Source organism: Tamandua tetradactyla, chromosome 6, assembly GCF_023851605.1.
Source record: "Tamandua tetradactyla isolate mTamTet1 chromosome 6, mTamTet1.pri, whole genome shotgun sequence".
In the NCBI taxonomy this organism is placed as follows: Eukaryota; Metazoa; Chordata; class Mammalia; order Pilosa; family Myrmecophagidae; genus Tamandua; species Tamandua tetradactyla.
This window is the reverse complement of record NC_135332.1, coordinates 64,626,510-64,647,037: the sequence shown is the minus strand read 5'-3', so window position 1 is coordinate 64,647,037 and position 20,528 is coordinate 64,626,510. Positions and strand designations below refer to the sequence as shown.

At 48.4% G+C, this 20,528-nt stretch overlaps 1 protein-coding gene across 13 annotated transcripts; it reads left to right on the top strand.

Moving 5' to 3' along the window:
• The first annotated feature begins 761 nt into the window (after window positions 1-761).
• TMEM238L (transmembrane protein 238 like) lies at window positions 762-19,294 on the top strand. 13 transcript variants are annotated; one of them, XR_013177914.1, is made up of 6 exons: window positions 762-892; window positions 1,839-2,066; window positions 3,872-4,158; window positions 4,546-4,763; window positions 6,087-6,173; window positions 8,089-11,360. XR_013177914.1 is itself a non-coding variant. In XM_077166000.1 (2 exons), the coding sequence occupies exon 1, from the start codon at window positions 4,395-4,397 to the stop codon at window positions 4,632-4,634; it is 240 nt and encodes a 79-aa protein (XP_077022115.1). In that variant the 5' UTR covers window positions 4,330-4,394; the 3' UTR covers window positions 4,635-4,763; window positions 10,383-11,360. The 13 variants fall into 13 exon arrangements, 1 of the variants encoding a protein (XP_077022115.1); XR_013177916.1 differs by lacking the exon at window positions 6,087-6,173 and adding an exon at window positions 4,229-4,322 and having other exon boundaries at window positions 10,383-11,360; XR_013177912.1 differs by lacking the exon at window positions 6,087-6,173 and having other exon boundaries at window positions 10,431-11,360.
• The last annotated feature ends 1,234 nt before the right edge of the window (window positions 19,295-20,528 follow it).

Here is a 20,528-nt window from a genome sequence, read left to right as displayed (position 1 = left end):
CCTGGCTAGACCTTCCTGAACATTGGATTTTGAGAATAGGGCACGCTTAGGGATTTGAGGAAGAGAAAGACCAATCTTGATAGAGATGAGGGATTAGAATGAAAAGAAGGAGTCTGGGAAGGGTATTTCATAAGAATAAGGGATCAGTGTCTGTCCAAGGATAGAAAGAGGGCTCAGCACATCCCAGTGGACCTGGTGGAGAAGGAGGGCTGGCAGACAAGGGAGCCGAGAGCTGCAACCAGATGAAGCCAAGAGTGATAAAGGGGTAGAAATGATGGTGCAAGAGAGTCAAGGATGGAACCGTCTAAGCAGGGACTTCCTGTTCAGAAGATCATGCCAGAAAGAATGCAGAGATATCAGCACAACCCCAACAGTAGCACTAGTACGTGCTTACAGTGTGCAGGTTCTAAGCACTTCACACCTAGGAACTCATTTAATCAACGCAGCAACCCTGTGAAGTAGGGATTATTTTACAGATGAGGAAGATGCAGCTCAGAGAGGGTAAGTGATTTGCCCAAGGTCACACAGCTTGAGTGGCCGAGCCCAGTTCTGACCTTTTTACTGAAAGGTAAAGGGAAGGCTCAGAGAATAGGCTGGCATGGTCTGGACCCTCCAGGCATCTGAGCCGGACACACCAATGGTGACTGACCCCTTAACTGATCAGATAGTCCCTGTACTGTGACTCTAGGCCAGCTGAGCACCCATCTGACCTAAACCCTGCCAGGCTCTTGACCTACCCTTTGAGATCCAGGCCACAGGAAAGGCTGTCCTCCCTATGATGTCACAGGGAGGTGTCAGGTCATGATGACAATGCTAAGGGAGGGACCAACACAGTCTCATGTGCCGAAAGGAGGCAGAACCATCAGGACACAGAGCAGGACAAACCACCTGAGTGAGCAGAGGAGTAGAAGGGCCTGAGGTGACCAAATGTGAAAGTCACAGCTCAGGGGCTGGGCGTCCAGCTGTTTCCTCCATGCCATGTTCACGGTTCAGAAAACAAACTTTCAAAGTAGCCTAACAGGCAGCTAGCACTCGATCTGTATTTTATTTCCCTGTTTTTGTTATTTTTCCAACGCATTTATCATCATCTGGAATTATTTATATAGTACTGTAATTATTAATTAATCGTCTCTTCCTCTGGAATTTTAACTCGGTGTTTTACCTTGTTCCTGCAGCATGACACATAGTAGGTGCTCAGTGATATTAACTCCATTTAAATTTCACTTCACTTAAAGCCTCTAAATGTATAGGGGTCACTCAGGTTCCCCACTTGCTGAAGGGGGTTCCTTGGTTTGGGAACAGAGTGGAGGGCCAGCCAGAGACTGGATGGGAAAGAAGGCCCTGCTTCTTCGGCCTCTCTCCCAGGCATGCGGTTGGCCAAGGCCACCTTGGCATCCCTGGGGCTGAAGCACTCATTCTGGTGGTTTGGTGGGTCACCGATAATGGGGTGACCGCAATGGGTGCTGACTTAGTCGTTTTGGGACAGTTTCTGAAAGTCTGGGTTGAGAGTCCAAATTTTCTATGTATACTGCAGTCAGAAGTCCAAGGACTGTGAAAAAACAGGAATAAAGATAAAAACCCTCTCAATTGTTTTCAGCAGTAGATCCTGGACTTGACACACAGACAAGTCATAAAGGACCTGTGCGGAAGGCAGAGGGAGGTGGCAGCCTTCTGGCTAAAACTGGGTGCAACAAACTGCTCTTTGTCAGGTCAGATGACTGGGTCTCGCTAACGAGCTGCTTCCTGCATCAGCAGACCTACCCCCCAGGCCTTTTCTGTTTCCCAAACTTGTAGCCACGCTCCCTGACTTAAATTTTGTCCCTGCCTCTTCTTTTCAGCCCATCCCACTCCAGCGCTTGAGACTCACCAGGCTTTTCATGACACATTCCATTCGTTCTCTCCCAGCCGTATCAACACCTGAACTGCAACAGATGCTGCAGCTTCAGGAAACAGGAGCTGTGGATACAGGGGCCGGAGGTGTGGGGCGGTTTGCACACCCTGGCCGGTGCCTTGGGGAGGGGATCCAAGGATGGATTAGGAAAGAATTGTCACGTGTTGTGAGAAAGGTAAGACAGGCTGTAGAACACAGAGTTCCATGCACCCTGCTTTTTTTTGTTTTTTGTTTTGCATGGGCAGACACCGGGAATCGAACCTGGGTCTCCGGCATGGTAGATGAGAACTCTGCCTGCTGAGCCACCATGACCCACCCCCATGCACCCTGTTTTGTAGGAAAGAAAAAAGGTACTTATGGTTTGGAGGATGAATGCCAAGTAGTTAACGCTGATTAGCGCCATCCGATCCTCAGGCACTGCAATGGTGGGGAGTTTCAATTGCCCCCTTTGGCTTGTGAATATGTCATGGGTTTTCCTCTGGAAGTGTATGTGTCTGTGTGTGTGTGTCTGTGTGTGTGTGTGTGTCTCTGTGTGTGTGTCTGTGTGTGTGTGTCTGTGTGTGTCTGTGTGTCTGTGTGTGTGTGTGTCTGTGTGTGTGTGTGTCTGTGTGTGTGTGTGTCTCTGTGTCTGTGTGTGTGTGTGTGTGTCTGTGTGTGTGTGTGTGTTAAACCTAAGGAGCTGCCCTGAAACGGGAATTGTGGTGGGAGAGACTTTCCCTCATCCGCTTCTCTTTGAAGTTGACCCCCCAGGCAGGAACAGGGCGACCAACCGTCTCAGGGGATCCAGGACTACGGTCTCCTGTGATGCAGAAATTTTAGTGCTAAAAGCAGGACAGTAGGTTACCTAGATAAGAGCCCACCCCCACACACAGGATGCGTGTGCAAAATGCACCTGATGTATCAGCAGATCCAACAGCAGCCGCCTTAGGGATGTTCGCTCAGCCGGCCCCTGGGAAGGTCATGCACTGTTCTCCCCAGGAAACTCTCACAGTCAGAGCTAGAGAGCAGTTGGTTGGAAGCCGTGGCTTCCCCAGCACTTGCAGATGTTCCTGTGTGAGTTCCCTAAGCCCGTCAAGGGCATATGGAGAAGAGGACACAATTGTTGGGTAGAAGTTTGGCCTCAGTTACTCTCACGTTGAGGTGCTAAAGATTGGCTTGGGTCAATTCCCTGATGTTTTGGGTCCTCAAAATTATGGTCCATATAATTTTCCCTCCCTGAGACTTGTTCTGGAAGTTTCTCACTTACCTTGACATAGGAAACTGGACTCAAACCATCTGTGTATTGTCGCCCTCTGGAGGAAGCAAAGGAAAGTGGAGATTATTTCCTTTTTATTTCTGGGGAAACTAAGGCCCAGAGAGGGTTTGGCACCTGGTTCAAGGCCCTGCAAAGGATCAGGGTCAGAGGCTGTCTGTATAGTCCCATCAGTGCCGGCCAAGGGCTGTGGCTGTATTTTTCTCATTTGAAGCTCACCCTGTAAGTGGCCATAGTGATAAGGGCGGCCTGTTTTGTATAGAACCCTTCCCTGCAGGCAGCGCCTGGGAAGCAGACCAGCACAGCCCATTGCCAGAGAGAAAGCCCATGGAAGGTGAGCCAGCCTAAAAGTGCGGAGGCAAAGGACGGTGGAAGCATTTCTTGATTTTGCCTGGAGTTGCCTTTTGGTCCGCACCAAGTCTCCTTGCTGACAGGACCCAGAAGTCCTGTCTCTGCCTGTGCTCACCTCTCCATCCTCTCAGTCTTATTCAAATCTTCTGCCCTTTTTCCAGAGTCTGCCTTTATCCGAAGGGCCATGGTGGAGGTTTACAGTTCATTCTCCTCTTTAAGATTCCCAGGTCCTTTGGTCTTCAGAGTAGTGAATTTATAAGATGGACAAACATTTTCTTGTTAATAGTAACTAATTCTTACGGGGAAATTTCAATATCTATTTATGTCAACAAACTCTTTTCCATACCTTCTCACATCAAATCTCCCTTTCCCACCAGAAAGATTAGGGCAGAGGAGGGGAGAGGAGAGAAGACCCCAGCCTACCACATTAGATGAAGAAACCGTGTCTCCTGGTGATGACCAGGCTTGCCCAAGACCTACTCAGGCTCTCTGGGAGCTATGCAAAAGACAACCCTCTTCTGGGGCCACAGGACACACCTCAACGGCTTTAGACCCCCGACATTGTGAATCCGTCCCTAAGGGCACCTGGAATCCGTCCCCACCACATGACTTGGTTGGGACCAGGGATAAGCAATCCGAGTCAAAGTCATGTCATGCACTTCGGGTAGGTGTCATTCCTGAGCACTGAAACAGTTAAGAAACATCCTGCCCCACTGGCTGCTGGGCTCATAAAGGTTCAAGGCCACGTGTACTTCCTTGTGCCTCTGAGACGCCGCTGGCTCACACATCAGCTCACACCCAGCAGGGAGAGGAGGCAGCGGGAGGCAGGTCTGCCGCCCTCCCCTGCGAGTCCCCCCCCCCCCCCCGCCCCCGGAAGAGCTGCTGGGCTCCTCCCGGGCAATGCTGCTGGGGAGGCCGTGGGGGGGATGCAAGCCCGGGAGGTGCGTGGCCCTCCTCACCCTTGCCCTCGTGTTTGATGCCACCGGTCTGACCCTGCTGCTGTTGGGGATCTTCGCCCCCCTGAGCTACTGGGACTTCTTGGTCTACACAGGCGCCCTGGTCCTGGCACTCAGCCTGCTCTTCTGGGTCACCTGGTATTCCATCAACATTGAGGTGCCTCTTGAGGAGCTGGACTTGTAGACTGGCCCAAGGCAGAGCTGAAAGGGACGCAGGGTCCGTGCAGCTGCATCTGTGAGCCTGCGCAGTCCTGAGGTCCGAGAAGCAGAGACGGGCTGCAGCTTCCACCCAGGAGGCCCCACCTGGGACCAGGTGAGTGGACAGGAGGCGTCTCTGGCCGGGTGCCCAGGAAGGCTCAGACGAGCAGGGCAACTGGATGGGCAAGCAGCAGGGACGCTCGAGCAAGAAGCATGGGGTCAAGCGAATCTAGAAAGCAGGGCTCCGGTCGGTTCTATGGCGGACTGGCCAGGAGAATGTTGGGGGATGCAGCTATTTTCTCCCCTGGGGACCTTTCCCTCGTGGAGGCTGGAAAGAGGGTCTTCATGGCCCCTTCTACTTCTGATATGTCACGAATGGTCCTGCAGTGTGGAATGGGAAGTTAATCCCTCCAGCTTGGAACTTGGGAGAAAAGAGCCCATCCTGCCTCTCTGTTGGGGAAAATCCCTGCTGGGGAAAAGAGCCTTTAGCACTGGAGAGAGAATGGAAAGTCCCCAAATGGCTGCTTCTGCCCTAGCATGGCCGGAGGGGTGTAAGGCAGCCTGCAATGGCAGGAACCACAGAAGAACCATCCAGAAAGGACCTTCTCACTTGCCCCCTCTTTGCAGCTGTGTGGATGGGACACACAGGTGAGGCTCAGGGCTTGCCTCAAGTTACACTCCCGGGTAGCCTGCCCCCTCTCCCAGCAGTTCACACACATACACACACATTAATGTGTGAGTTGCTGCCCAGGCCAGCCTCAGAGACCCAGAAGTCAGGAGATCAGGGCTGATGGTTTCATCCACACAGCTATCCTTCAAAGGGCTGCCTGCTACCGCAGAGACAGATAATGGTGAGGTTTCTCACTTGGAAACTTCAAAAGATAGAGCAGGCCTGGCCCCCGCAACCCTGAATGAGAACCCGGCAGCTCTTCCAGGGAGCTGGTTGGACTGCCTGGCACAGCCCCTGCCCAGGTGGGCTCCACCTGCATTCAGGCACTGCCCCCTGCTCCCTCTTGATTGCGGGAGGTGAGAGCAAAGGCTGAGGAGATAATGAGCCGAGTCAGGTAAGCATGTACCTAGTAGGTGATGTGGAAAGAGTTGAGAGGCAGGACACCACTGGGTCCTATGTGGACTGTGTCACCTCAGACAGGCCCTCTTCGTCTCTGAGCCTCGGTGTGCTCACCTGTAAAATGGAGCTAATATTACCTGCCCTTGTCACCAGGATCAAAAGGAGGTGATGCAGGTATCGGCTCATTGTGAACATGTTTCTTTTTAAATGTTCAGGGTGGTCATGAAGTAAAGAACATAGGGGGAGTAACGTGACCCAGAATCCAGTTTTGGTGGACACTGGTGGACCGTAAATTGGTGATGGGGTGGGGAAGATCTGTTCAAAATTTGCATCTGACAATTCAGAGCATTAAGTGATTTACTCATTCAGCCAAATGCATCAGGCCCTGTGCAAGATTCTGGGAAATGCTGAGAATAAGACTCACGAGGCTTCTGCTCTTGGGGAGCTTGCCATCAGGTGAGAACCACAAAGTGCCACACTAACAAAAGTACAATAGCAAACTCAGGTGAGGGCTGGGAAGGAAAGGGAGAGTGCTCAACGGAGATACTGATCTAGGTGGTAGGATCAGGGAAGGCTTCCTGGAGGAGGTGATGATAAGGGAAATACCAAAGGAAGAGTAATTGCTGACTGGAAAGTCTTTAGGGGAGAGGCAATGGCTTGGGCAAAGGTCCTGGGGCTTCAGGAAATAAAACACCTTCCCTGAAGGGCAAACAGCAAGTCGGGGAGAGGCAAACAGCAACCCTGTAGTAAACAGAGACCAAATCAGCTAGAGCCTTAAAGCCTCTGTTATGGATTTTGGTCATGATTTTAGTAGCCATCGAAGACTTTAATAGGAGTGGCAGCTTAACACAACTCTGTTTCCAAATGATCCCTCTGGGTACAATACTATTATTTTTACCAAGCCAAAACCCAGCCAGGGGCTAAGACACTTATCCAAACAACAAGGAATCCCCACTTGTTCAGCAAATCCTCCCCTGTTAGAAGTTTAACAGCCCACTGGTGAAGGCGATGAACCAAGGAGCCAGGCTGCTCTTTGATGCGAATCCAGTTTTATTCCTTCCCAGCTGTGCATCTAAGGAGGTGAAGACAAATTACTTCACCTGTCCACACCCTAGTTTCCAAATGTGTCCTAAAGAGCTGGTGCTATTAATAGCCTCTGCTGTGTAGATGATGCTACTAATAGTCCCTACCTCATGAGGATGTGGCCGAGATTAAGGGGATTGATATTTGTCCAGCATGATTCGTGATGATTAAATGAAACCAGGCATGTCCCATTAAACCTCCACACAGTGCAGGTAGCTGGCATGTCACAGAGTGGCTGGACCTTCCTTAAGGAGAGCCATCCCTGAAACCTTAGGAAGGGGTGTGAGAGTAGGAGCTCACACCCGCAGTTGTGAAATCCATTGTATTCTCCATGGCATGAAGTCATGCAAATGGCGGGTCCACCTTTTCGGTCCCCAAACTCTGGGTTCCGCGGGACCCTCAAATCCAGCCAACCCATTCCTCTAGCCCACCTCTTTCCTTCCATCCCCTGCCATGTCTTGGGCCTGGCCCAGATGGTAGATTAGTCTGGGCCAGGACCTGGTGTTCAGGAGGCTGAAAGCCCTCCACGCCCAGATGACCTCAGGCAAGTCATTCTACTTCCCTTTTTAAAAAAGTAAGAGATTTGGTTGCCATGAGCGGCTGCAGACTGTGCTCATGTGAAGCCCCCCTCAAAAGGCTGGAATGAGGGGGAAGAAAGCAGGTGGAGTCCACCCCTGGGCTGAACAGCACCCACCCCAGTCCATGACATGGAGTCGCCGGAGCAGCCGGGTTTTCCGTGGTTTTGCTTATTAAATGTGCACATAGGGCTACATTTAAGCAGAAGCTTCTGATGCTTACATTTACTCTTGAAAACTACCAGTCTCGTTCCCTTACATTCTCCGACCTTTAGCCTGGGTGTTTTCTCAGACCGCCCTCATGATTTACAGGCAGGCTGCAGCTGGTTCCGGCAATCCCCTACTCTTGGAATTCAGGATCTGAATTCAGATCTTGACACCCCCATTCCCAGCTGGCCCTGAGAGTCTCAGTTAGGTGGGGTTGAAAGGACCCAGAGATAAGGAAGGCACACTCCTGGTCTAAGGTCTGGTCTGAACCTGGGTCAGGATGGAACCGAGCAGGGCCTGGCCACCCCACAGGCTGTAGCCTGAAGCGTGCAGGTCTCTCTGGAGAATCTCAAAGCTCCCACCAAAGAAATAATCAAAAAAAAAAAAAAAAAAAGCTCCCACCAGGCATTCAGGATGCATGACTTGTTTTTATGGCCTATCTGTGGGTACCAAGACAGACAGCCTGCCTGCTATTTGGTTTTATCACTTGGTCTCTGTATTTCCAGAAGCTTTGTGTGTGTCCCGTGCTTCGCCTGCTGGATATTTCCCATGGAGAAAGAGAGCAGCCCCCAAAATCAGGTTCCATTTCACGATGGCCGATGATGTTCCACACTATACACCCCCCACACACATACACACATTCACCCTGCAATTACACTGCCCTCTTACATTGTACACACACACACCCTGCATGCACACCGCCCTCCCCCATTGCACTCCCCCCACACAACACACCCAACACATGCACACCCTGTGCACAAATACACACTCCACACACCCTACACACACACATCTGTTTCCCCCCCTCCCTCCAACTTATGTGCACACAGACAACCCCCTACATACACACACACACACACACACACACACACACACACACACTACCCAGCCACCAAAGCCAAAAGACAAGGAAGCCTCGCAGCCCACAACCTGGAAAGGGAGACTCAGTCCCCGGCTTTGTGAGGTCCTCCCTCTGCCCTCTCTCTGCCTGCCGAGGGGGCCAGCGGGGCTACCGGTCCGCCCAGAGGAGAGCCAAGTTCAAGGCTTCCGCGCCAGGTCAATGAACACAAGTCACGACTTGTGCCTGCAGGGTGGGTCAAATGTTGCTTTGCTCCCGGAAGGAATTTTTAATCCAGTGGGAGAAATAAAGCAAGTTCACAATACTGCACAAAAGTACACGGTAGAGTGTGTTACTTTAGATAAGAACAATCTTGCTAGGGTCTCTGAAAGCAAAGAGCACAGAACAACCCTCCCGGTGGTGGAGGTGGGGGGCAGTTGTCTATCCTGAGCCCTGAGGACCAGGTGGAAACCTTGACAGGTGCAGATGGCACATGGAGGCGGCCTCAGGAGAAGGTGTGCATTTGTTACAATGCAAAGATTAGTCTACATGAACACAACAATCCGACTGGCGGTTGAACGTGCAGATTTTAAACTCAGAAGAGAGACCAGGCATGGAGACGGAGGGAGAGTTTGGAGACACGGCAGTGGGTGAGAAGGTAGAGAGAAAAGGGAAGAGACTGGGAAGGGGAGATGCCCAGAGGCATTGCACATTATTCTATTTTACTCTATCAACAGCCCTGTGAGCGCAGTGCGATTAGTCCCACTTTACAGATAAGGATACGAAGGAGCACAGAGGTTAAGTAACTTGTCCACCTTAATGGAGCTAGTGAATGATGGAGCCAGATTGTAAAACCAGGTGTACCTGACTCTATTGTCCACATTCTTTCCACTAGGGTGGGGGTTGGCAAGCTACTGCCACCAGCCAAATCCGCCCCACATCCTGCTAAGCCAGCCCTTGTTGGAACAGGGCCTTGCTCGTTCACGTATGTCCTGCTCATGGATGCTTTCCCCTGCAGCAGCCAAGCTGAGCAGTTGCAACAGAGACCTTAGGGCAAGCAAAGCCTGAAATTTTTACTCTCTGGACCTTTACAGAAAAGTCTGTTGACCGCTGTTCTAGCCATGGATGCTTTCCATAGGCGCCAAGGGCTGAAGCTTTGGACATGCCTGCATTTGGGGAACGAGAAGAAGATGGCAGTTCAGGGGAATGCCAAGGGAAGGTCACAGTAATAAAAAGCACCATCGCCTTGCAGGGGACAAAGAGGGCAGAAGAGGAAATAGCAAGAGTGGGGAAATGGACCGCCACATGTTTCAGAGCCATGAAGATGGGAGGCTGGGGAAAGTTGATTGGAGTTGGCAACGATCCTTTACCAATAGAATGATGGGGACAAAAATTCAGATTGGTGCTACTTATGGAGTGGCTGCGAAGATGCACAGAGAGTGAATGCAGATCCAACATCCAAAATATTTGGAGATGAAATGAAGGGAGCAGGGCAGGAGTCTGATGGGTTAGCTGAGTTGCGGTCTGAGCTTGTGTTTTTAAAGCTGGAAAAGGAAGTCAGTAGAGAGGAAACAAGGACATGTACGTTAGAAATGAAGACGGACTTCTGGCAATGGCCACGTTGGAGGGGGGCCCAGAGAGAGGGATTAGCTTAGCGTATGAGAAAGAGGAGATGGAACCAGGATTTGATGAACATGTTGATATTGATTGGGCCATTCATTTGCATTAGCTTATTCAATGATCACAGCTTTGTGAGTTAGGAATTCACAACCTCACATAGCAGTTTTGCAGCCAGCCCAAGGTAACACTGACCACCCCCACTCCCACCCCACCATGATGGGAAGCACCGGGATTCAAACTGAAATCCGGCTGACTCCAAGTCCTGTGTTCATTTTGCCATGAACAGACTTGAAATGATGTATTTGAATCTTTGTGCTGATTCATTTCTTCATTTGTTCACAGGGCCCATCTAATGGTAAATCACATCTAAGAGATGCTCTCTCTTTGCAGCACATCTTTTAACAGCATCTAGGAAGAACTAGCAGCTGTAATACCAGGGTTTTCAAAGCCCCCACAAGGACGTCCCTGACCGGCCATGGATGCTAAGCTTCCTGCAAGTTCCAACCTCCGTCAAGAGCCCAACACCCCCAGCACCAGGCCACTGACATCATTTGCACCCCACTGTTTATGAAGTGTCAGAGAAGCCTTAAATTTTCCCCACTGGAGACTTTATGGCAACAGCCGGCTGCGGCCTTAGACACGGAGAGGTCCCGCCATCTGCTGTTCCCCTTGCCAACGCCCTCTTTTTGAAAAACAAACAATTGGAACCAAGCACAAAAGCTCAAATGAATCTCCTGCAAGCACATATAACTCTGCATTATTGTCACTTCTCTTCAGCTCTTTGGATAACCTGCACACCCCTGAAGCCTGCACATCTAACACCTCTTGGGAGCATATTTCGATATGTTGATTGCAAAAGTAAATGCCCAGCCAGTGCCATGTGCAGGGTCTCCTGCTCCTTGGTGCCAGACGCTATGCTCTGTCGGTGCAGCCCCACATTATTTGGACAACCAGGACTCGTGGGAAGCTCATATTGAGCTTTCAGTCAGTGGCAGCCGAGTTGGACCCCTACTGTGCTGCCCTTGGGGGACTGTTGCCTGACTGTTAGGACAGGGCTTTACATCTATCTTAATTCAATCGTATCTGGTCAAATGTAGCCCAAGGCTAGCAACTCTGAGAGGCCGCCTTCATGGTCTAAGCATGCATGCTCTTCTTTGCTGCCCAGGTTTAACCTGCTCCACTAATTTATATACCCCTTAGTCTAATTTTATACTTTTAAAATTTATATTTCACCCTAAAAGTGTATGTGCTTCTTATAAGCTGCCTCAGCTCTTTTATGGTAGGAGGCAGGTACCTAAATAGATTTGTCTTTTGTTTTAACGTGATGTAGCATATTTCTGACTCTGCCATTGCCTTACAGCGATTTTCCAACCTCCCACATTAGAAGACCCTCTTTTGTTGGTTTAACCAGCCTTTGTGCAAATCCTAGAATTCCACGCCCAATGCAGCATCTCCTGGGGTGACAGAGACGGTGCACAGGTTGTCCTGACATCATGGAATCTTCTAGCGTCTCTGTGCTCAGCTACAAGTCTGGCATCTTAGAATTAGGCCGTTCTCAGAAACTTAGGAAGATTTCTCTCCTGCTCAGAGCATTCCTCAACCATCTTCCAACTTGCAATCTTACTGAAAATATTTGAATGTTGGAAAGGTCTACAAAGACTATATACAGTGAAAGGGCATCTCCTCTTAGGGTTCTAAAGTTAGCACATAAGGAAAAATTGCATATAATCAAAATCACTCTGCCTTAGGAAGACATGGTGTTGGAAGCTAAATAAACTTCTCTTACAGAGACCAACACTGTTCTTTATTCTAGCAATGGAACTAGTTTCTTTGGCGGGGTATCAAATGCAATAGTTAGCTTTCATTTGGCAGCGGCTGTGTTGTGCAAAATATGCAAATCTTGAAAAACTAGGATCATGCTTGGCCCAGAGCATATGTTCCCATTTGAGAGAGTCAGGGGGGAGATCTGAGACTGGCTGGGCAACAGTGATTCTCTCCTCCCAAAGCAGGCTTTACTCTTGGGAGTTGCCCACACTGTTTATCTTCCTCTCTCTTTCATTTGGCTATTGGCATGCAAATTAAATGCATATATGATGTCACTCCATATAGTGCATTTATTCAACTCTTGAATTGTCTTCCAAATTACAGGACAAGTTACAAGATGAGGCATCTGAGTACAGCATAGGAAAATGAATATAGAGTAAAAGAACGAGTAATAGGGGCAAGAGGTGAATTCAGTTCAACTCTAGTTGATTATATATCACTGGACATTACCTTAGCCGCCCCCCCCCCCCCGCCCCCCGGCCACCCCCAATCCCAGTAGAAACGGAAGGTCCATAGAGAAAGGAATCCTGGAATTTATCCACCACCATCTGGGAACCACTTTTAAGAGCTAAACTGAGAAACCGCACCTAGGCATATAGAAATTGTGGGGCGCTCACTTTAGGGCAAGGCTTGGTCCACAATGGAGTATCTGCCAGAGCAGCGCTGGGGGGGGGGGGGGGGTGCTCCTCACCGTGCAGAGTTAGGGGACACCAGCGCTGAATGCAGGCAATCTTAGCGCTCATCCGAGTGGAGCTTCCCCAACCCTATGCAAACACCGAGGGATCTATTTAAATGCAGATTCTAATCAACAGGTCTGGGGTGGGGTCTGAAGACCGCATTTCTAATAAGCTCCCACCGCTGGTTAGTCCCCCGTGACACTGCGAAAGTCTGGGATCTGGAGCAATTGCCTCATTTTGGTGATGGGGAGACCCAAGCCCGCAGGGTCTGGAGCTCAGGTTCCCAGGCTGCCAGTCAAGTTCTCTTCCCCACTGCGCAAGCTGCTGACTGGCTGCTCGGAGCCACGCTGAGCCTCGGGCGGAGGGAACAGGGCCGCGGCCGGGATGAGGCACGCTGGGGCTGCGCGTGAGTCACGGACCACCGGCCTCTGACATCAGCCCGGCTGTGCGCAGCGCCCAAGAATGCGTCCCAGCCGGGCCTCCACGCCGCTTGGCGTCCCTCCAGATGCCCGGGACACCAGCGCACAGAAGCCTGTCACACAGGGCAGGGCCGAGAGGGAGGGGGAGGCAGGAGGGGCCTTGCTTCCCCGAGCAGGGCCGCGTCTGGGCTCCTGCTCCCAGGGTCCTCCCACGAGGCTGGGCATGGGCAGCTCTGAGGGCTCTGCAGTCTGCAGGTGGGGACCAAGGCCCCTCCTCCCATTTGTCCCCTGGGTGGGGGGTTGGGGGTGGGGGAGTGCGGTTGGTGTGTTTTTTTAGGCTCAGAAGGCTGGCTCTGCTGCTCCCAGGCTCAGTGGCCTATTGGGAGTCAATGATGATGACATCACAATCACGAGGATCATTGTGACAACATCGGGCTTCCGAGACTCCGTAGCCTCCCGAATTGGCAAACACCTTGGCACCTGTCATTTCCCCCTTTGTAAAAATCACAAAGCGTAGCTGTACATTTTCAAACATCTCTCCAGACTCCAATGAGCCTAGGAATATAGAACCTGTCATTTTCTAAAGCTGTTTAAAATAAAGTTCGCCACTAATAATCAAACTTGCACTTCACAAGTTCTCATCTACCCGTTTGCCTGCAAAGATGGCCAAGAGGGGCCCACAAAGCCGGTAGCTGTGGGTATGTCGCACGCATGTCGTGTGCTAGGGCGGGCCTGCCCCCGGCTGTACAGCTCACTCCCAGACAATTACCTGGAAGCCCCCTTGAGTCTGAGTCACAGTGTCCTGGGGGCAGTGGGGAGCGGTTACCCAGGCTGCCTCACAAGCTGAGTCCACCTCTGCTGAGGCAGGCTCAGAAGGGTATTTGCTACCAGGGGCAGGGGTAGGGGTGGGGAATGGGGCATTTACAAACTCAATGGGGACAGAGGCGCGTTTGGGGTGATGAGGGTTTTGGCAATGGATGGTGATGATGGGAGCACAACAGTGTGAGTGTAATTAACACCACTACATTGTATACTTGAAAGTAGTTAAATGGGGAATTGGGGGGTGTGTATATGTTGATAGAATTAAAAATTTTTTTTTAAATCGTAGAACTGAACAGCACAAAGAGTGAATCCTAATGTAAACCTTGGACTATAGTCTATATAACAAGGGACCACACTAATGTAAAATGTTAATAGAAAGAAAACTATGGTGGGGGGCAGGATATATGGGAACTTTGTACTTTCTGCGTGATTTTTATGTAAACCTACAACTGCAATAATTAAAAAAAGAGAGAGAGGAAGAGGAGTAGGGGAGAGAGAGAGAGAGAAAGGAAATGTATTTGCATCAGGGATCAAAGAACCTTCTGAGTAAAATCAACCCTTAAGGAAAAGGGAGTCAGGAAGACAAGCTTGGTCCAATAACAAGAGGCTTAATAATGGGGGTTGAAAGAATAAAGAGTTATATTCTACTTCTCTCGTTTTCCGACAATTCATATTACTTTGAAGGGAAGAAGGACTCGAGAAGGATTAGGTCTTTATCTGAAAATGGCATCAGAGGACATGTGGGTCTGAAGATAAAAAACTGAACTTGTTTTTTGAGCTGAATTGGCTCTTCCAAGACTCCCAGAAGTTTGGGGCAGGGTAGGTATCCAAGGGGGACCAGCTTGAGAATGCCAAGAGTTTACTGTATGCAAAAGTGCTTCGTACAAATCCAAGGACCAAACAAATAGGGGGTCCAGTGGTAGGTGTCTCTGAATCATGGCAGCTACCTGTATTCATACTTTGATTCATCCCTTTATTCAATACATTTTTGCCTCTAGTCTCAGTTCCCCCAGATCCCAAAGACTGGCCCTAACATGATATTCTTTAAGCATTTAAGCTGGTAGCTTTTAGAAAATGGAAGGGGAGGTGGGATACAGATCCCCCTGTAGCCTTCCCCACCCCACCCCCACATCTCTGCAATGCCCCCTACATTTCTGAAATGCCCCACTCCACTGCAGTGGGCTGTGTGCCCCCAAACTCAGAGAGTTGGACACTCCCTGGTGATAAGAAATAATTCTCATGTAAACCTCGTGCAGTATTTTGTAAGTGTGATGGTTAACTTCACGTATCAACATGGTTACAGTATCCACTTGTTTGGTTAAACAAGTGCTGGCCTGATTGTTCCTGTGAGAGTATTTTGTAGATGAATTTACATCATTAGTCATTTGACTGCATCTGTGGCTAACTGCATCTACAATCAACAAAGGAGATCACCCTCAGCAATGAGGGTAGTCTCCTTATCCTATCATTTCTCCCTGAGGATTTCAGCAGTCAGAAAAGAAGAACTTCTGCCATTTCTTCAGCCAGCCAAACTCTCCTGAGGAATACAACTTCACCTTCATCAGAGATTCTAGCTTTCAGCCTGCCTACAGAGTTCAGGCATGCCTGATTTCAGAATCACCTTTTTCAACGTTTGCAGTTTGCGTCCTGCCCTATGAAATTCTGACTTGCCACAATCCCCAAGATTGTGTGACCCAATTCCTAGAATAAATGTTGTCATGTTTATATATATAAACATAATGTTTCTGTAGATAGACAGACAGGTAAGTTTTTTGTCAGTTATGTTTCTCTGGAGAGCTCAGACTAATACAGTTAATACTTTAGACACTGAATTTTAGCCTGATTGTACTTCCCAAAATCAGGTACCCAGTTGGCAAGTATTTCTCTTTCTTTCCTTCCTTCTTTCCCCTTCGACTGGTTCTCTGGGGCATGCCCCCAGCACACGAGTTCCCCTCAACCCGACCCCATCTTTCTCACCAGTCCTCCCACTCCCAATCTTTAACCTGGTAGCCGAAGTTTCCTAAGTCCACATCTACCCCCCTGAATGTAGTATCCCGAGTCTGTGTTCCAGCTCCTGCCCAGAGCCCCCCCTCTGGAAGAGCCCAGGGACACTGTGTCCAGCTCTGGGCATCTGGGGTTGCTTAGGAACTATGCATCTCAAAGCAGGGTCCTCGACCAGCACCACAGCAACCCTTAAGAATTTCTTAGAAATGCAAAGTCTCCACCCCTAAGTAGGGTAACCAACTCATCCCAGTTTGCCTGGGACTTTCCTGGTTTTAATACTCTAAGTCCTGTGTCCTGGAAACCCCCTCCAGCTGGCTGGTCACACTGGCCCTATTCCAGACCTACTGAATCAGAAGTCCAGGGATGGAGCACAGTTATCGCTGGTTAACAGCTCTCCAGGGAATCCTGATGTTTGCTCAAGACTTAGGACTATGGCCATAAGGGGTTTTTGAAGCCAAATTTGTGCCTACCTGGGGGCTGCCCTCCAAGCGACCCCATCTCCTCAGCCTTGAACCCCACCCTCTCCCTGGGCCCAGAACAGCAAACCTTGTCCTCCTTTCACATACAGTCCTGGCCAGACTGCACCAGCCCCAGGCAGCTCCTCCAACCGTGAGGGACCTCAAGTCCAGGCTGGCCCATGCGGTCTCACTCGCCAGCACCTGGTGTCCCTTGTCAGAGGATGGACTGTTTTTCACTCCTGTCTCTTGTACATTTTGCAGTTTTCAAGAAAATCAACTTTCCCTTTGTTTAGGGCAAGAGTAGGAGGTTGCTGGAGCTAGTATATGAAAAGGTAGGGAGGAGGCAAGAGAAGAGTCCAGGAAAAAAGGTCAAGAATGGACGTCCAGGAAAAAAGGTATTGAGAGAGTAAGATGGTTGAGAAGATAAAAAGAAGGCTGCAGCGGGGAAGGGTGATGGAAAAGCCGTGGAAGAGGGAAGCCAAGGATGGGGGAAAATGGGGAAGAGGCATGGTTCTCAAAGCTTGGCCCCCAACCAGCAGCAACAACATCACCTGGAAGTTTGTGAGCAATTCACCTTCTCAGCCCTACTCCAAATCTACTGAATCAAAAACTCTTGGAGTTGGGGCCATTGGTCTGTTTTAACAAGTTCTGGTGATTCTGATCAATGCTGTAGTTTGAGAACTACTGGCCTGAAAATTCTATTACAGTAAGTAGATAGAGACCTCTTCCATGTTGTTGACTCTCCACCTTCGATAGAGTAACTCAGAAGAGAGAAATGGGGATCTCTCCAATATAACTATTAATGTACCACCCCCTGCCATGGTACAGAATGTCTTCCAGAATCTTCAGAGTTGAGAATAGGCAACTGTAACCTCTCCTGCTTACCTCCATAACTCTTGCTGCCATTGGCACCCTGAGCCTCTGGCAGCTCTAGCCTGTGTGGTCCTTTCCAGGAAGGTTTTCAGGGCTGGAAGGAACCCTAAGGAGCTTCTAATCTTGTGTTACGTCCCTACCTATTCAACATCAGGCCTCTCTTTTGCTATTTTTCTCCCATGTTCTCCCGGTTTTGAAATATGTTGACTGCCAAAGAGATTGTAATCATTAAAGAATAATTAATTCATTTCTCCATGATTTATTAATCAAATACGTCCATAAGTGAGTATGCAAAAAGCAGGAAACAGCTGTATTATGATTTCCATTAGTGTTTTTGAAACATTTCAAACAATCCATTATAACCTTCATGAACCCCTGGGGAGCTGGGGAGGTACAAATGAAACCAGAGCCTCCAGACCTCAAAAGCCTGTGTGTACAAAGGAAGTACATGAAAAGTAATAAACAAAATGCTGACAGGTTCTTGCTGCTCCCCTCTACCCTCAGCTCACTCAAGACTTGCTCCCTTCCACAAACTCTGCCCTCCCCCCATTTTTGGGAGAGGAGGGTCTCACATTTGCTTACCAACAAGTCCAGTACTATGCCAGTTGAAGATCTGGAGGCTGGCTGTTGCTTCTGGAACCCCTACCAGACTCTAATTCAACCTCCTGCAAGCACCAAGTCAACCTTCAGTATCCACCATTAAATGCACCAGAGGTCCCACTGGACACCAAGCTGCATGGTGCTCTGGGGCAAAGAAGGGGAGAAAGCCTGTCTGGCCCAGCTATCCCCCTCCATCAGAGAAATATCAAAGCCACACTGCTGTGCCACAGTGAGACACAGAACACTGGAGAAATGATTTTTCCCATTTCTTTCCACAGATCCCCAGCTCAGAGCTGAATTCATGGGAGGATGGAGCCGGGAGGCAGATTCAAGGACTGGAGACCATGAAATTAAGGATCAAATGCCTAAAGCTCTGCGACTGCTTCAGGCTTGGTGGGCCTGCCTCCTTCCTTGTTTAGGACACTTGTCAACCAAAGTATCTTTTTTTTTTTTTTAATACTTTTGAGATGCATAGTTTAGCAGAGTCCCACCCAGGGGACATGCAAGTTATACCAGCATTGCTAAAGAATCCCGAAGTTGGGATTTCTCCATGAATACATACTCATCATAGCTGTCAGATAGCGTGCCCAGCTATGTGCCTGGCCCTGCACCAACTGACATATGTCACCTCCTTTCATCTCTGCACAACCCAAGGAGGCAGGTTCTTCCATGATCCCACTCGAAAAATGGAGAAACTGAACATGAAGATCAAAGAGGGCAAATGACTTACTTGCCCAAAGTCACAGCCTAATCCTCCAAAGCATCTTAATGGCAAAAGAGAAAAGATGCAAAACTCAGAGGAGCTGCCACTAGAGGCCTGCTTCAATCAAGGAATTCATTGGAAATCTCTTTTTATGTTCAAAATGTATAGGAATTTTGCCTTCTACTTCCTGATTTGCCTGTGTTTGTTCAGTATTTTTAAAATGTCCCCCAATCTTCAAGTGAAGTTGGCATTGTTTTCTCTCAGGGTTGACTTTCCACCATCACAATGGCAGGGGCCGCCCCTCCCCTAGAGAGCCACACTGCCCAGTTGAGAGGAAATTCTCATGTTTGGTAGGAATTCTGGCCTATCATGTGTGCATGGCTGCCAGGCTCACCCCACCAGGCCGCCAGGCAAAAGCCCAGCCCGGCCTAAATCCCTTACTCAAGATTCAGAGTTCCACATTGTCCACATGGGAAAGCCAAGGCCCAAGATGGAAAAATGACTCACCCAAAGCTACGCCACACTTACAATGTGATCCAGCCTCTCTCTCCACTCCTATAAATTTAACCATGACCAAAGAAAGTATATGGCCATACAAAGACTTGTCCATGGATGTTTATAGTAGCTTTACTTGTAATAGCCAAAAACTAGAAACAATTCAATGTTCATCAACAAATACAGATGTTTGTATGCTCAGAGTGGAAGATTACTCAGGAATGCAGACAATGAGCTAATAATGCAGGCAACCACAAGGATGGATTTCAAAATAATGATGCTGAGTGAAGGCGGTCCAATGAAAAAAAGCATATATTGTATGATGCCCTCTATATAAAACCCTAGACAATAAAGACTAAGTGATAGTAAGAGAAAACAGAGCGGTAGTTGCCTGCAGGGGTCGGGGAAGGTAGAAAGGGGTTACTAAGGGGCAGGAGGAAATTTGAGGTTTGATGAATACATTCACCATCTTAATTGTGGCTGTGGCTACAAGTGTATACATTTGACAAAACCTATCAAATTGTAACATTTTTAAGATGTGCCATTTATTGTATGTCAATTAAACCTAAGAGAGAAAGACAGAGACAGAGAAAGAGAGCAGGAAAAAAGTGGCCAAGGCATTTTACATTGGGTTCAGCGAGAAAAGAGAATTCTAGGGAGAGATAAGCAAACTAGAAAGTGTGGGGCCAGAACAAAAACAAGGTAGCATTGCAGAAGTAAAAGTCAAGATTCTGATTTGTGTTTTTAAAACAAATCTGCTAAATTGCTTTCTCTTTTTTTTGCAACTTGCATGATTTTTTGCAAAGAAAAAAAAAGATGCCTTAACGCCAAGATTCTCTATGTTATTTTCATTTTGGTATTTGGATTTATTAAAATAAGATAAGTGAATTCAGTTACTAGCCTAAATGTGAAGTAATGTAGGGGTAGATGCAATTTGTCATCAAAGTCATAAAAAGATCATTATGGTCTCTAGGTTAAGGGGTATATAATAATAAAACACGGTAGTTCTTCAACTTGTGGCAAATAAAACTGCTCAATTTTATGGTAGAAAGGGCAGATTTCCCTGAGATAAGACCTTTACTCTTACGGTCAAATATTTTATTTGTTCCTTGTAGCTGGGTATATTTTTCAACCTACCCCTTATCTTCACAACAAAGGTTAATAATTAATAGAATATTTAACATTTGCAAAAGTTTTATGACCGCAACTTCTTTATTCAAAGTTTCGCTTTTAAGTACCATTAAAGCTTCTCTCTACTGTACTGTTCAAGTGTAACGTTAACCAAGATTAAATCAATATGTCAGGATTTACAGTTTTCTATTTCCACAGAATCTATGTACTAAGAAAGGGACGCCTGCTTAAGTATGTGTAGGGGATACACATAAAGTAATATAGTACAGGTTCCTGGACAGTTTTCCCCAAACTTTCCTCATCAGAATCATCAAGGAATGCTTATTAAAAGAAAAATACAGCTTTCCAGGACCATATCCTCAGTAAATCCTAATTTAGTGGGTTTTGGACACAGACTAGGAGCTTGTATTCAGCAATTAACACCAGATAATTTTTATCATCAGATAAATTTTGAAGAGGGGTACCTACAATATAATCCAGGA

Bases quoted from the DNA above. Each gene is read 5' to 3' on its own strand.
- TMEM238L (XM_077166000.1), top strand. From the start codon at position 4,395: ATGCTGCTGGGGAGGCCGTGGGGGGGATGCAAGCCCGGGAGGTGCGTG.